This window comes from Arachis duranensis, chromosome 1, assembly GCF_000817695.3.
Source record: "Arachis duranensis cultivar V14167 chromosome 1, aradu.V14167.gnm2.J7QH, whole genome shotgun sequence".
NCBI lineage: Eukaryota > Viridiplantae > Streptophyta > Magnoliopsida > Fabales > Fabaceae > Arachis > Arachis duranensis.
The window spans coordinates 93,689,232-93,703,202 of record NC_029772.3 but is presented as its reverse complement, the minus strand read 5'-3'; the positions used below and the strand labels follow the sequence as shown (position 1 = coordinate 93,703,202).

Below are 13,971 nucleotides of genomic sequence, written 5' to 3'. Positions count from 1 at the left end.
TATGTAATGGTTGTTGACAAGTTGTACAAACAATTTAGGTTTCTGTCCCATACTTTTTGAACACCCTTTGTGGGTCAGATAAACATGGATGTTAACTAAATAACTTTTTTGGATGACTAATGCAATGGTATGTTATGTATTAGGGAATCAATTTTAATTTCCTCCACATCTTACACAACAAGTACAGGGCAATACAATCATCAATCATATAAATAACACTGAATTCACCTATAATTGCTGCAACAATATTACACACTTTTTGATTCATTTGTCAACTCTTACAGCTTAGAACAACAAAAATCAACACAATGACAATGACACAGATACACCATCTTATTGGCTTTCTTTTCATCTCTAGAGCTAATATCCTCTTCTCCAAGCAACTTATCCTCATTTCCATGTCCTGCTGCCTGTGATAATCTTCTACATCTACAGATTCCTTCTCTCCCATATACTTTGTTGCTGTCAATCCAAGTCCAGCAACGTGCTCATCAAGCCACACAAAAAATTTGCAATACGGTTGTCTTGCCTGCAGCAAATCAACCCACATAATTCAAACCCTAAAAATTAGTAACCCTAACAAATCTTCAACCAAACGTGCATCACATTTCGTTTTCATACCTTGTAAAAGGGACAGCCCAGAAACAATCTATCCGGATTGCTTCGGGTCTTCGACATGAAAAGGACTGCGTTTTCTCCATAGAAGCACTTTGGTGAAACGCCATGTTTGCTGTCCTTCTCCTTAGGACGCGAGCTCGAGGCTACCGGACCTCCCCCTCTTCTCCAGCTGGATGATACCCCTTCAGATGCCATGGAAGGAGGAATTTCCTTTCTGCCACAACTCCCAACTACACCCACTGCGCCGTCACTGTGCAGACTAGGGGTGAGGGAAGACAAATTTCAAAGATGGGGGCAGGAGACAAAACGGCGTCGTTTTCGTCTCCAGGGACTTATATGTCCTATAACTTTTTGCCCCAATGCCACGTGGCCTCCGTTACGTGCCACCTCAGCGCCAACTGTGCCACCTCAGCCTTTTCCGTTGAGTGGAAACGGAGTAAATCAACGGAGGGATACAAATGTCCACGTTTTCCAACGGTCAGGGGCTTTAATGTATTTTCCATTGCTTGAGGACGAAAATGTCCGCAAAAAAAAAAAGGTCAGGGACGAAAATGTCCTTTACTCTAATTATATTTTAAAAAATATTATTTATACATACAAATATTTTTGATATTTATATAAAATATAGTTATTACTAATAAATTGTGTATTTAAATTATTTTTTAATTAACAAAATAAAAAAAACACATATTTATTTGTTAAATAAATATTTATATCAAAATAATATTTATTATATTATAAAGGGTATATACGTAGTAAAATTGTGTTTGAAACAAAGAAATAAGAATATATTATTTAATTGAATTAAACATTTAAAATTATGCTATTATATAATTTTTTTGGTGACTTTAAAATTATGCTTTGTATATCTATTAATAAAATTTCAATTCATAACGAAAATAATTTTAGTGTTGAAATAATATCCATATTAAAATTTAGAGAACAAGTATGAATGGAGAAGTCAATACTAATACCAAATGTCATTACATTTATTATTTATAAAAAAAATAAAAAAAAAAGAAGAAAATATTAATGAGAGAGCGAGACAATGAAAAAAATGAAAAGATAAGTCAAGCTAAGTTAAAGAAAGAACAACATGATTTAAAATGACAATTATTATATTAGTCTCTTCTCCTCTCTTTAATATTTATTCCATATTTTGTCCTTTGCTTCCATCATTTCTATTATTATTTTGATTTTTCTGTCTTCTTTTCAGCACATCTTTTTCATTTTTGATCTGATCTATTAGTTTTATGTTTTCGTGCATAAATACTTTTGTCATACTTAAGTTGGTTTTATGTTTTCGTGCATAAATACTTTTGTCATACTTAAGTGATTCTGTGTCTTCGTCACTACTGGAGCTCTTACGATAAATTTCACATATTTCATTTGTATTTGCGATATAACATAAAAAAAATTGACATAACTTATTTTCAGTATAAATAAGATACTTATATAATTATTTTATATACTGTGTAAACGTAATAAATATTACGAAATAAATTAATAAATATTTTAAATTATGTATTTAAGTAAATAAAATATTTAATTTATTTATTTGAACAAAAATTTGCAAAGTCATGATGGAAAATCCTATGTTTTGATACTATTATTTATACTAGTCATGTTATACATTCATTTTTTTGGTAATTAGGTGGTTTAAACCCAACAAAAATTAGTTTCATTAGAGAGAATGTATCTATATGCTCCAACTTTTTTGTCTTTTTGTATTCTTTTTCTTCTTTTTTTTTCTTCTTCGCGTTTCTTTTTTTTCCACTGTGTTTTCTCCTCATCGTCGTTCTTATATTACTGCTGTTGTTACTACATTTTTTCTTTTTTTTCTCTTCTTTCTAGTGATTTTACAGCATGTTTCTTCTTCTTCTTCTTTTTCTTCTTTATTTGAACCTTTTATTTTTATTTTTGGTAAGAGAGTAAAACAAAATGAATTATGAGAAAGTAAAATAAGAAGTAGAAGATGAACAAGAAAAGAAAAAGATCATGATGATGAAGAAAAAGAAGATGAAAAATTTTGAGTTATGCAGAATTTATCAGAAATATAACACCAAAAATTTTTAAGCAAGACATAGAAGTTTCTCAATTGGGAAAGTATGAGAAGCCAATGGAATACTTGTACAATGTGTACAATAGAGGTTTATGGAGTATTAGAGATATAATTATTAGTGTTACCTTTTTCCATCAGCTGAAACTTTTGGGATAAGTGGTATCATGATATGGTATTAGAGCGATCCTTGGTGAACCCTAAAATCAATTTAATCTTTTGGGAAGATGTTTATTATCCTTAGTACTCGGATGGTTATTCTAGATAGTATGGGGGATGTTCATTTTGTAACTAAATAACACATTGTACAAATAGTTCATGTGTTATTGCAGTTATTTATTTTTTGTTTGATTTTTTTATTTTATTCTTTTTAAGAGAGTGAAATAAGAAGAATTATAAAGAAAATGAAATAAGAAGGAGAAGATGAAGAAGAAAAAGATGAAAAAGAAGCAATAGAAGATAAGAAAGAAGAGGGAGAATAGTTTTGAATTATATAGAATTTATCAAAAAATAACACCAAAATTTTTTAACAATAACATAAATTTCTTAATTTTGACACTGAAATTTCGCTACAAAAGTACAAAAATATCTTCTTTAATGCTGTATTTTTTTCTTTCTTTTTATTCTTCTTTCTTTCTTTTTTCTGTTGCTCTTACTTCTTTTAAAAGCATTGCTTTTCATACAAGAATTATTTTCGGTGTTGTGTGTTTTGTTGTGGTTACTTTGATTTGTGGTTGATATTGTTGGTTCTTATGCACCAAAATTACTTAATGATTACGACACACAAATTTAGTTTGAAAATAAGTACGCAAATAAGAATAAATCATGAACAAAAACACATCCAAAATCAATTTTGAATCGGACAACGTTATCAATATAGTTTAAATGATACCAAAACTACTACAATTACATTTGATGACCTAACTACACCAAATTTGAGTGATGAGACTAAATGCACTTCAATTAACTCATAAATGCACTTAAATTACTTAATGATTGCGACACACAAAACTCAGTTTAAAAATAAGCACACAAACGAGACTGAATCATAAACAAAAACACATTCAAATTAATTTTGAGTTTGACAACGTCATCCATATGGCAAAAATTTAATAATAACGACGATACATATAAAAAGAAGATGATTATAGAAGAAGAGAAGAAAAGGAAGGGAAAAAAATTCAAATAAAAAAAAAAAAGAAAAAAGAGGAGGAAGAAGAGAGGTGGTGGTGGTGGTGATGATAACGATAATGAAAGAAAAAGTAACGAAAAATGAAAAGAAGAAAAAAAAAGAATAAGAAAAAGAAAAAGAAGAAAAAGGGGTGAAAAAGAACGTACACATCTAAATTTAAAACATTAAAAAGAAGAAAAAACGGTATAAATTTAAAATTTTTAATAACAATTTGGTTAAATTTAACTAAATATTTTACTTGTTTGTAAATTTTTATTCTATTTATATAAAGAGATTTTTGTAAAGATATTTTTGAAACGAAATTTAAAATAGGACAATAGCACAATCTGATAATATTAAATGAAAAAAAAGTTAAAACCATGAAAACTACAAATTTTTTTTGTTTAAGAAGAGAAGGAAATGAGCATAATATAAGAGAGAACATAAGAAAAACCTGCTGTATTGATATAGAAATATTTAAATAGAATAAAACATGATCGGTCATTATAGTTTGGTTAAATATGAGGTATAAAAACACTAAGTAAATAATTGATAAATAATTTATGACTTTTGTTATAGAGAAATGTTAGAGAGCCAATAAAATTTATGATGTATAGCTATCAATTAGTCATTATTAATATTTTTAATGGTGTGAAATGATATCTAATAACATAGCATTATTCATTTTTTTTATGGTTAAGTGCTGGCCAAATTTCAATAAAAATACTGATTCCTAAATTTTTTTTATTATAATCATTTGTTCCTAAATAATTAATAATATTCTTCTTATGTTTTTTTCTTTTAGAATAAGTAATCGGATCTCCGATTACTTTGTATGGAATTTTTAAAATTTTTTAATATAAAATTAGAGAATCCATTTTTTATTGTAATTTTATTTTAATTTTTAAAATTTACAATTTATAAATTAGATCTTTTAATTTGTATACTTTAATTTTTTTGTTAACTTTTAAACACAAATCGAAAGGTTCGAGTTTGTATCAAATCGAATCATTTAGTCACCAAAAACAAAAAAAAAAAAATCGAATCATTTAGTATTTATATTTTTTTAAAAATCAAACGATGTAATTTTTATTTCCTAATTAAATCGTCTCACATCTTAAAAGGATACTACAGTGGTTTAAAATTTAAAAAAATATTTTTATTATTAATCTAATATAAAAAAAGGAAAAGTATAGGTACCAATATACTATCTGCTAATTTATTGTCAATAATAATTAATTATTATATTTTAAACACACGTATAAAGTGACACATTCAGAAAATACATCTATAAAGATATTTTCATTAGACAGAGTTATGAAAAAAATATTTTTATTAGACACATCCATAAAGACACTTTTATTAAACACAATCATAAATAAAAATTGGCAGAAGGCGACAGAAATGTTGTTGGCAAGGGGGATTGTAAAAAAAAGGTATTCATGGAGTCATGGACACCCTTTAAACTTAAAAAAGAAAGTGTGTGTTGCTTAGAAGAAAATGATACACAATATGAAAAATGGAGTTCTAGAAGGGCGTGGCGTCTATAAATTTTGATCGACTTGAAATGCAACTGCATTCTGCATCTTCACTATAATTTATTTCATCAAGTATGCGTAAACATTCAATATTAACGGAACAGAACGCCTTCTTTGAATTTCAATGCTTCCGAAATAGCAATGTTTGACAATCAGTCAGCACGTTCATAACTTCACATACACACCATCCCATTCTAATTTCCCATGAGTCCATGACCCCATTATATACCTATAAATAGAAGCCACTCCTCTCTGCATCAACCACGCACTACAAACCTAACCTCACTTATTACCATCTACTTCTCATTCCTTCTCTTAGCTTCTTAATTCACAATCATGGCCGTCTTCACTTTCGAGGATGAAATCACCTCCCCCCTGCCCCCCGCCAAGCTTTACAATGCTATGAAGGATGCCGACTCCCTCACCCCTAAGATTATTGATGAAGTCAAGAGTGTTGAAATCGTCGAGGGAAACGGTGGTCCTGGAACCATCAAGAAACTCACCATTGTCGAAAGTCAGTAACTACTGAATTCAGTAAACATATTATATATGTGATAATTATGTGTTATGACTTGTAATAATAATAATGACATATATGCAGATGGAGAAACCAAGTTTATCTTGCACAAAGTGGAGGCAATAGATGAGGCTAACTATGCATACAACTACAGCGTGGTTGGAGGAGTGGCGCTGCCTCCCACGGCGGAGAAGATAACATTTGAGACAAAGCTGGTAGAAGGACCCAACATGGGATCCATCGGGAAGCTGAGTGTGAAGTTCCACTCGAAAGGAGATGCGAAGCCAGAGGAGGAAGACATGAAGAAGGGTAAGGCCAAGGGCGAAGCTCTCTTCAAGGCTATTGAGGGTTACGTTTTGGCCAACCCTGCTCAATATTAGAACACTTTGCTCCATGTTCATATGCACTTGTTTTCTTTTGAGCATGTTTGTGTGCCCATGCTTCAAGTAATTGGTTTTTTTCTATGTAATAAGAAATAAATGTTGTCTTTTTTCATATTAATAAAATTTAATACAAAAAAAATTGAAAATTTGAATGATTATTATACTATCTAAATATTATCTTATCATTTTGTTCTATAGTTTATTTCGTTAATTTTTGTGGGATAAAATATATTTTGTTGTTTCTTGAAATTTTTAAAATCTTTTAAAACTATCTTTAATTTTGACTCGATTTAATTTTTTTTAATATTTAAATAAATTTCATTTTTACCGCCCTCCTAATGACAACAAAATGCAACAGTTGAATCAAACAACAAAACCATCATGAATTTTAGTTGGTATCCAATTTCCTTCTTTATCAAACATCTATTTGGTAATTATAAAAATAGAAAAAGATGATTACAAATCCTTCAAGTAAAGTGAAATAATGGGTGTATGAAAATGGCGAGAAAGGTGAGAGCTTTACCTTGGAGTTGGAGAAAAGAGCACCAGTGGTTCAACTCAAAGTGAAGTGGAGTCGGTACTCGCCAGTTTTGGGGATTATTTTTATTTAAATTAAATAAATATATAAATTACGAAAATATATAAACGAGGAGGTATTTTCCTTACAAAAATACATTATGATACATATTTTGGATGCTGAGGAGTATATCTAGAAATGAACATATTTTGGCGTTTGAGATTTCGTACTGTGATTCGGTGACGCCGACTCATTATATCTTGGGTATACTCGGGATGAGTAATAGGGAAGAGATCAGATACTGAGTATCCGAGATATGTGTAAAAAGAGTATGGGATTTCAGCATCCGAAATATGTACATGCGCCGTGCTTGTGGTCTCAGCATTTAAAATACACTCGAATGCGTATATAATGTCACAGCATCCGAGATTGCTGTGCATAGCCATCACTTTTTAAGTTTTTGTGACCTTCTAAATGCTTGAGTTCGAGTTCCTTTAGGAAATAAATATGACCCTCCGAGAATATGTCCGCGAAGGAGACATCAATAGACTGCATGCTACTTAGTACATAGCTGAAGTTTTAGATTTTGAGGTTAGTAGTTTTTCTTTATTTTATTTTCAGTGAATAATAAATTTATATGTTTAGTCTGTAGTAACTTAGTTAATAAGGTAGGTATAATGAGTAGACTATGTTAGAAGATCTATATTAATTTTGTTGGTATACCTAGTTTTATAATTTGTATAATTGGATGTAAGTAGTTGTTACTTACGTTAAATAAATAAAATAGGTAACTAATTGTGATAATAACTAGGAACATCCGACAGTCGAGGAATGGCCAAATGGGGGCAGGAGAAACTGACTAACACCGTCGATGGGAGTCTCCAGTACATATTCATCTTCGAAAGCAGTGTTGCTAGACGACCCGGACCCGGCAACACAAGTTGAATTGCCTTCACTATTGTCCTTATCGGCACTATCATGCGGCCGAGCATAGTGGATTGGTGTGGCTTCGAGCGGGACAACTTCGAGACTCGAAGGAGACGGTCCACCACGAACAACTACGTCACAGACCGCAGGATACAACTCCATCACATATTGCGGCATTAGTCGTACATGTACGTCGAATATTACCTTCACATGCTGATCCCCATCAATCCAAAATAACCAGTTGTTGGCAGGGATGGATCTACTTATATTGTAGTGAGCCCCCACTACAATTTGAAATTTTTTTGAATAGTATATAATAATAATAATATTTATTAGCCCCTTATTAAATTATTAAATTTGATCCCACATAATTTTTTATTCAACTTCTGATATTTGATAGTCAATTTAAAAATTTCATATTAAATGTATATTATAATGATAAATTCTCAAATTTAAATGAGAATGATATTTTTTTTAAAAATTATCTTAAAAGAATATTATTTATGTAATTTATAGGTGTATCCCTCAACATTTGAGATATGTGACATAATATGCTCATTTTTAGATGTGTCCCTTAGCATTTGAGATGTGTGACAATATATTTTTATAAATAGGTGATTGTTTATGTATTTTCGTAATTTATATATTTATTTAATGTAAATAAAAAAATCTTAAACTTAATTATTTTTGTGTGAAAATATTTTTTTATATTTGGAGATAAATTGTAAAGTTATATTTTTAATATATTATAAAAATATGATTTGTATTTAAAATGTGATTAAATAAATAAATTATTTTTAACAAAATATTTTTATAAAAATATATTTTTAATATTTTTATTTAAATAGAGGTTTACGGTAAAAGAGAAAAGTAAAATAATAGTACAGTTTTTATGAGATCACACCTAGATTGGGTGTCCGAATTGCCTCCATGGATACAGCTCCATCGATCAGCACTTGGATCGGATTTGCCCCAAAAAAATATATATATTTGAATAAATAAAGATAGTTCAATTTGTTTTAATTTTTATTATTTTATTTTAGATAAAATTCTTTTAATTTTAATTTTTTTTGGTAATCTAAACATAATTTTAACTGTGACTTTAAATTTTTACCTCAATCTTAATTTCAAATCTCCTAATTTTAGATCTTTTCAAAAGAATTATTCAAATAAAAATATTAAAAATATCTTACAATAATATTAGGAGATCAACATATTTTGTATTTTATAATTATTAATTAGTTATTATTAATACTTTTAATTACAAAAAAAAAATTTACATGAAAATAATTATAAAATTTTTATTAAAGTGCCTACCTCTCTTCAATTCTTTACCTCATCATTCCATTGCACATATCATTAGCAACTGTAATGCCACATTTCTCATTTTATTATTGCTGAAGTAGGCTATCTCACTATATCGTTACCATCACAACACCATCTTCCACTCACCACATACCCACCCAATTGCAATAATACTTCCCTCATCACTACTCTCACACTATCACGGTACTGCATTGTCTTAGCGTTGTTCACTCCCATCCACATCAACTATATTGATATAGCAATATTTAAATAGAATATACATGATCGGTCATTATAATTTGGTTAAATCCAAAGTATACCTTGAATAAAATAATCAAATTAATGCTGTAAGTCGTATGATCATGCACTCCTGATAAGTAATCAAGATTAAAAAATAGGGTAAACTCTTCAGTTCTAACTTCTAAGAGAAAACTCGAAAATGGAAAGGAGGTTCATTTTTAATTTCTTTTATTATACCTTGTTCTTCCATAATAAGTCTAGCTTGAGGTATATTCTGAGAGTTTTTCTTTGCCTGAAATAAAAGAAGTATACATCGATTTTAAGAGAAATGTTGACATTAAATACCTACAAATACCCTCCAACATTCAAATAAATAAAATAAGAGATGAGTATAATGTTATTCAGAATAAATAGTATACCTTTTACGTACTTAAAGTTTTATATTTATAAAGTATTACCTCTTTGCAGTAGTTGAAATATTTTTCTAATATTTTAATAACCATTCTCAATCTGTTTCGAAATAGTTCTATTATAGTGAGAATCTCTCTAACTGAAGAAGATCATATTTTATTTATTTTATTCGGATTCTGATTTATAGGTATAACTAGGCCGAGTTATAACTAATGGATCACAATCCCCAAACTTAACCTGTAATACTTTTCAATAAGACCTGTTGAGTTTTTGACCTATAAATCAAATTCGTGGTAATAATAATAGCCCAAAGCTCAACTTGTTGTACTTAAAAAATAATAGCCATGTTAGAAAGAATAGTCTAAATTAAATAAAATAAAATAGAACTAAGAGTTATTATGAATAATGATAATATGATGAGCTCCAAAGTTTGACCTGTTTAATTATTTTTAAAAGAATTAGGTTGAGTTTTTATGAAAATTGAGTTATAATTTGGTAGGATATGAAAGAGATACGGTTTGTATTTTAACTCGGAAATACGAGGATTAGCCCTAAGATCAACTTGATAATTTTAAAAATAAAGTTGGTGAAGCTTGTCATTAAAAAAGGTGTTGCTTATATTGGTGTATTTTTAGATGAGCTCATAGTTGATTGTTTGTTGGATTGAGTTCGAGTTACACGTGTTGCTTTGACTGATTTCGACTTGTAAATGCCGATTTGTATGGAGTAATTTTGATTTATAGGTGTCAGCTGGTTTGTATTGATTCCAATTTATAGTTGCTGGTTTATTAGTAACTCCAATTTATAGTTGACGGTTTGTTGAAAGTGATTTTGACTTATAGGCGTCGGTTTATTTAAATTGATCCCGACTCATAACTGTCGATTTGTTTTTGTGTGTTTGTAGTTCTTCTAAAATAAGAGTTTTATTAGCTTTCAAAAATCGATATAGCAATAACAAAAAAAGATTATTTGTCATAGACTCATGAAGACTATAAAATGTAGAGAGATAATAATTGTTAGAGCATATATAGTTGTTCTCGAACTAATTGATAACTGAATTTGTTGTGTACATCTCGTCCCATGATATTTGACATTTGAGTGTTCTGTTGTGCTTTCAATCTATTGCTATCTTTTTCCCGGTTCATTTAGTGCATCCCCTATGCTAGTTATTTTCCTCCTCTGTTACTTTGGTCGAAGTATTTGTTGGTACAGGTCGATTTGTATATCTGATCTAAGGTCGAACTCTACCAAAAAGCTCGAGATCTTCGAGTTATAGATTATTTGTATGGATCGGACTTTTTGTTTGGTTGCCTTTGGGAGGTGTGACTTAAGTATTTTTACATATTGAATAATTCGTTGATTTCTTCCGAAACAAATTATAGAAAAAGGATTTGAAATTTCGATTTTTGATATGTGTTACAATAAAATAAATTGGCTGCAGATATTTTAAAATTACAATTATTTGTATTAGACGTATAAATCGGTTAAATAAGCATTTGATTTAGTGCATTGTTTGATGTGTGATATATAGTGGATAAACCGATTTATAAGCCGGTACGAATGTTGTTTTATTGTGAAAGAGAGAAAATAATAATAATAAAAAAAGGTACAAAATGTATGACAAAGTATTTGAATCAGATGCACTATTTATAAATATTATCAATTAAAATTTCGTGACATAGATATTGAAATCATCAACTTTTTTATAAGACACATGTTAACTAAACTTTTTTTTCTTTCTATGCGACTAATAAACATAATATGAAAAATGGGAGTTCCAGAAGGGCGTCTATGAATTTTCATCCACTTTAAAATTTAAATGCCACCGCATGCATTCTGTTTCTAGTCGTGCGTCCGTTCAATACTTCACTAGAAATTTATTCATCATGCATGCGTGAACATTCAATATTAATGGAAGAGAACGCCTTCTTTGAATTTGAATGCTTCCGAATCGCCATCTTTGACAACGATTGATATTCTTCAGCCAAGTGTATCTATCTATCTAAGTTCGAAAATGGGATAAAATAATGCTGATATTAAATTACTTCCAACGGCAATATATAGTATCTAGAAAGAAAAAAATTATGAATAGAAGTATAAATATTTATCTAAAATTAATAATTAAAAATTATTTAATAATAATTTAATAAAATTTATTAAACTATGTAATAATTCTCAACTATTAATTTTCTCTAAAATAATTGCATGTTAGTCTTCACCGGATAAAATAGTATTTAGAAGAAAAATAAAAATCAAAGACCACCCAACATAGCGGTGGTAGCAGTATGTCAGCACCTTCACATACACACAATCCCATCTCCAATACCCATGACCCCATTATATGCTTATAAATAAAAGCCATTCTGTTAAATCAAGCTGGTAAGGAGGTCCTTATAAAAGCAGTCATTCAAGCAATTCCAACATACGCCATGAGCATTCTAAGGTTCCCCAAATCCTTTTGCAATAAATTAAATGCCAAAATCGCTAAGTTTTGGTGGAGAAGTCAAGGAAGAGAAAGAGGGATCCATTGGAAGGCTTGGCCAAAGCTATGCAAGAGTAAGAAGGAAGGAGGACTCGGTTTTAAGGAGTTTCACCACCAGAATACGGCGCATCTAGCCAAACAGGCTTGGAGAGTGATCAGGAACCCGGAAGCAAAATGGGTACAAGTGCTCAAGGCTCTATATTTTCCAGATTGCGATTTTTGGGAAGCGTCAAAGCATCGGAAGGGCACATGGATATGGAACAGCTTACTGCAAGGGAGGGAGCTTATAAAGAGTAAAGGAAAATGGAGCATAGGCAAAGGAAGTGGAGTGAAGGTATGGGGTGATAACTGGATTCATGGATTCAACGAGCCACTCAAAAGAGGAGGAAGTGACAATCAAAGAGTAGAAGAACTACTAACACCTTCTAGAGTATGGGATAGAGCGAAAATCCAAAGGAGTTTCCCCCCAGTTGTAGCAGAAAAAATACTCCAAACTCCAGTAAGCAGGATCTCTAAGGAGGACAGATTATTGTGGCCCTTCAGGAAGGATGGAGAATTCACAACCAAAACAGGGTACTATGCGGCAAAAAAAGAAGAAGACGAAAGAAGTCACTACTATAGCCCATCATCAAGCTCAGAGTTCGAAGAACTATGGGAAGGGATTTGGAACATAAAGGCACCCCAAAAAATCAAAATGTTCCTGTGGAAGGTCGCACACAACATCATACCGGTAAGGGCAAATTTAAAAAAAAAGAGATTATTGACAAATAGTGTTTGTCCGATCTGTGCGCAAGAGGAAGAGACCAGTGAACATACTCTCCTGCTCTGCGATTGGACCAGAGCAGTGTGGTTTGGCTCACAGTCACAATGCTCGCCAACAAACCAAAACGTCAGATCAGTGGGACAATGGCTACAACAAATGTACATAAAGTGTAAAGAAGCCAACAGAACGGAAGTGGACCAGAATTGGAGTAGAATTGGCATCACTATGTGGACAATTTGGAAGGCTAGAAACAACTACGAGTACAACAACATAGAGCCTAACGCAGAGTCTACCATCAATCATGCAAGAATAATAGAGAAAGAATACAACAGCCTAATAAAAGAAAACATCTCCAAAGTCAGAGAAGACAACAAAGGGAGATCATTACCTGTCATTTGGAGACCTCCTCCTCAGAGCTGGCTCAAGGTAAATTCTGATGCTGCTTTTTCCATTGGAACTAAGACAGGGGCAACAGCTTCAGTGATCAGAGACCATACAGGAAAAATCCTAGGGGGATCTGCAACAGTGATTCAAGCAAACTCAAGCCTATCAGCAGAGGCACAAGCATTAAGGGAAGCTGTAATTCTAGTGGAAAATTTAAATATTCAAAGAGCCATCATTGAAACAGATAGTCTGCAGATTGTTCAGACTCTCAAGTCAGGGGATACAATTTGAGAAATAGACCCAATCATTCAAGACATAATTTCTATTCAAAAAAGACTCTCAAACTGTGGTTTCACCTGGACCCCTCGAGAAGGAAACAGACTGGCTCATTCACTAGCAGCTCTGAAACTCAAAAATCTACTTCCTGCTAGTTGGCCAATAACTCCCCCGCCTCAAACTGCAGACATCATCAGAAGAGAAAGAATTGGACTGCTTCTCCAAAATTCTCATCAGCAAACCTGAATGCATAATTAGAGCTGTCAATAGAGCTCACTTTGCAAGCATGGCCAGATCTATGTTATATATATATAAATAACTATTTACTCTCACACACACACACACACATATATATATATATATTAAAAAACCGAAGATAA

The 13,971-nt window shown here is 31.1% G+C and overlaps 2 protein-coding genes across 2 annotated transcripts in view; both read left to right on the top strand.

The window, feature by feature from the left end:
* Window positions 1-5,628: 5,628 nt before the first annotated feature.
* Window positions 5,629-13,971, top strand: part of LOC107462593 (pathogenesis-related protein 2-like) — a 9,553-nt gene continuing 1,210 nt past the window's right edge. Inside the window, exon 1 of the mRNA XM_016081207.3 lies at window positions 5,629-5,695. The gene's annotated coding sequence lies outside the window, so the exon portion shown is untranslated. The remainder of the gene's footprint in view (window positions 5,696-13,971) is intronic.
* On the top strand, window positions 5,640-6,434 carry LOC107462603 (pathogenesis-related protein 2-like). Its single transcript, XM_016081218.3, has 2 exons — window positions 5,640-5,900; window positions 5,988-6,434. The coding sequence occupies exons 1-2, from the start codon at window positions 5,723-5,725 to the stop codon at window positions 6,281-6,283; spliced, it is 474 nt and encodes a 157-aa protein (XP_015936704.1). The 5' UTR covers window positions 5,640-5,722; the 3' UTR covers window positions 6,284-6,434.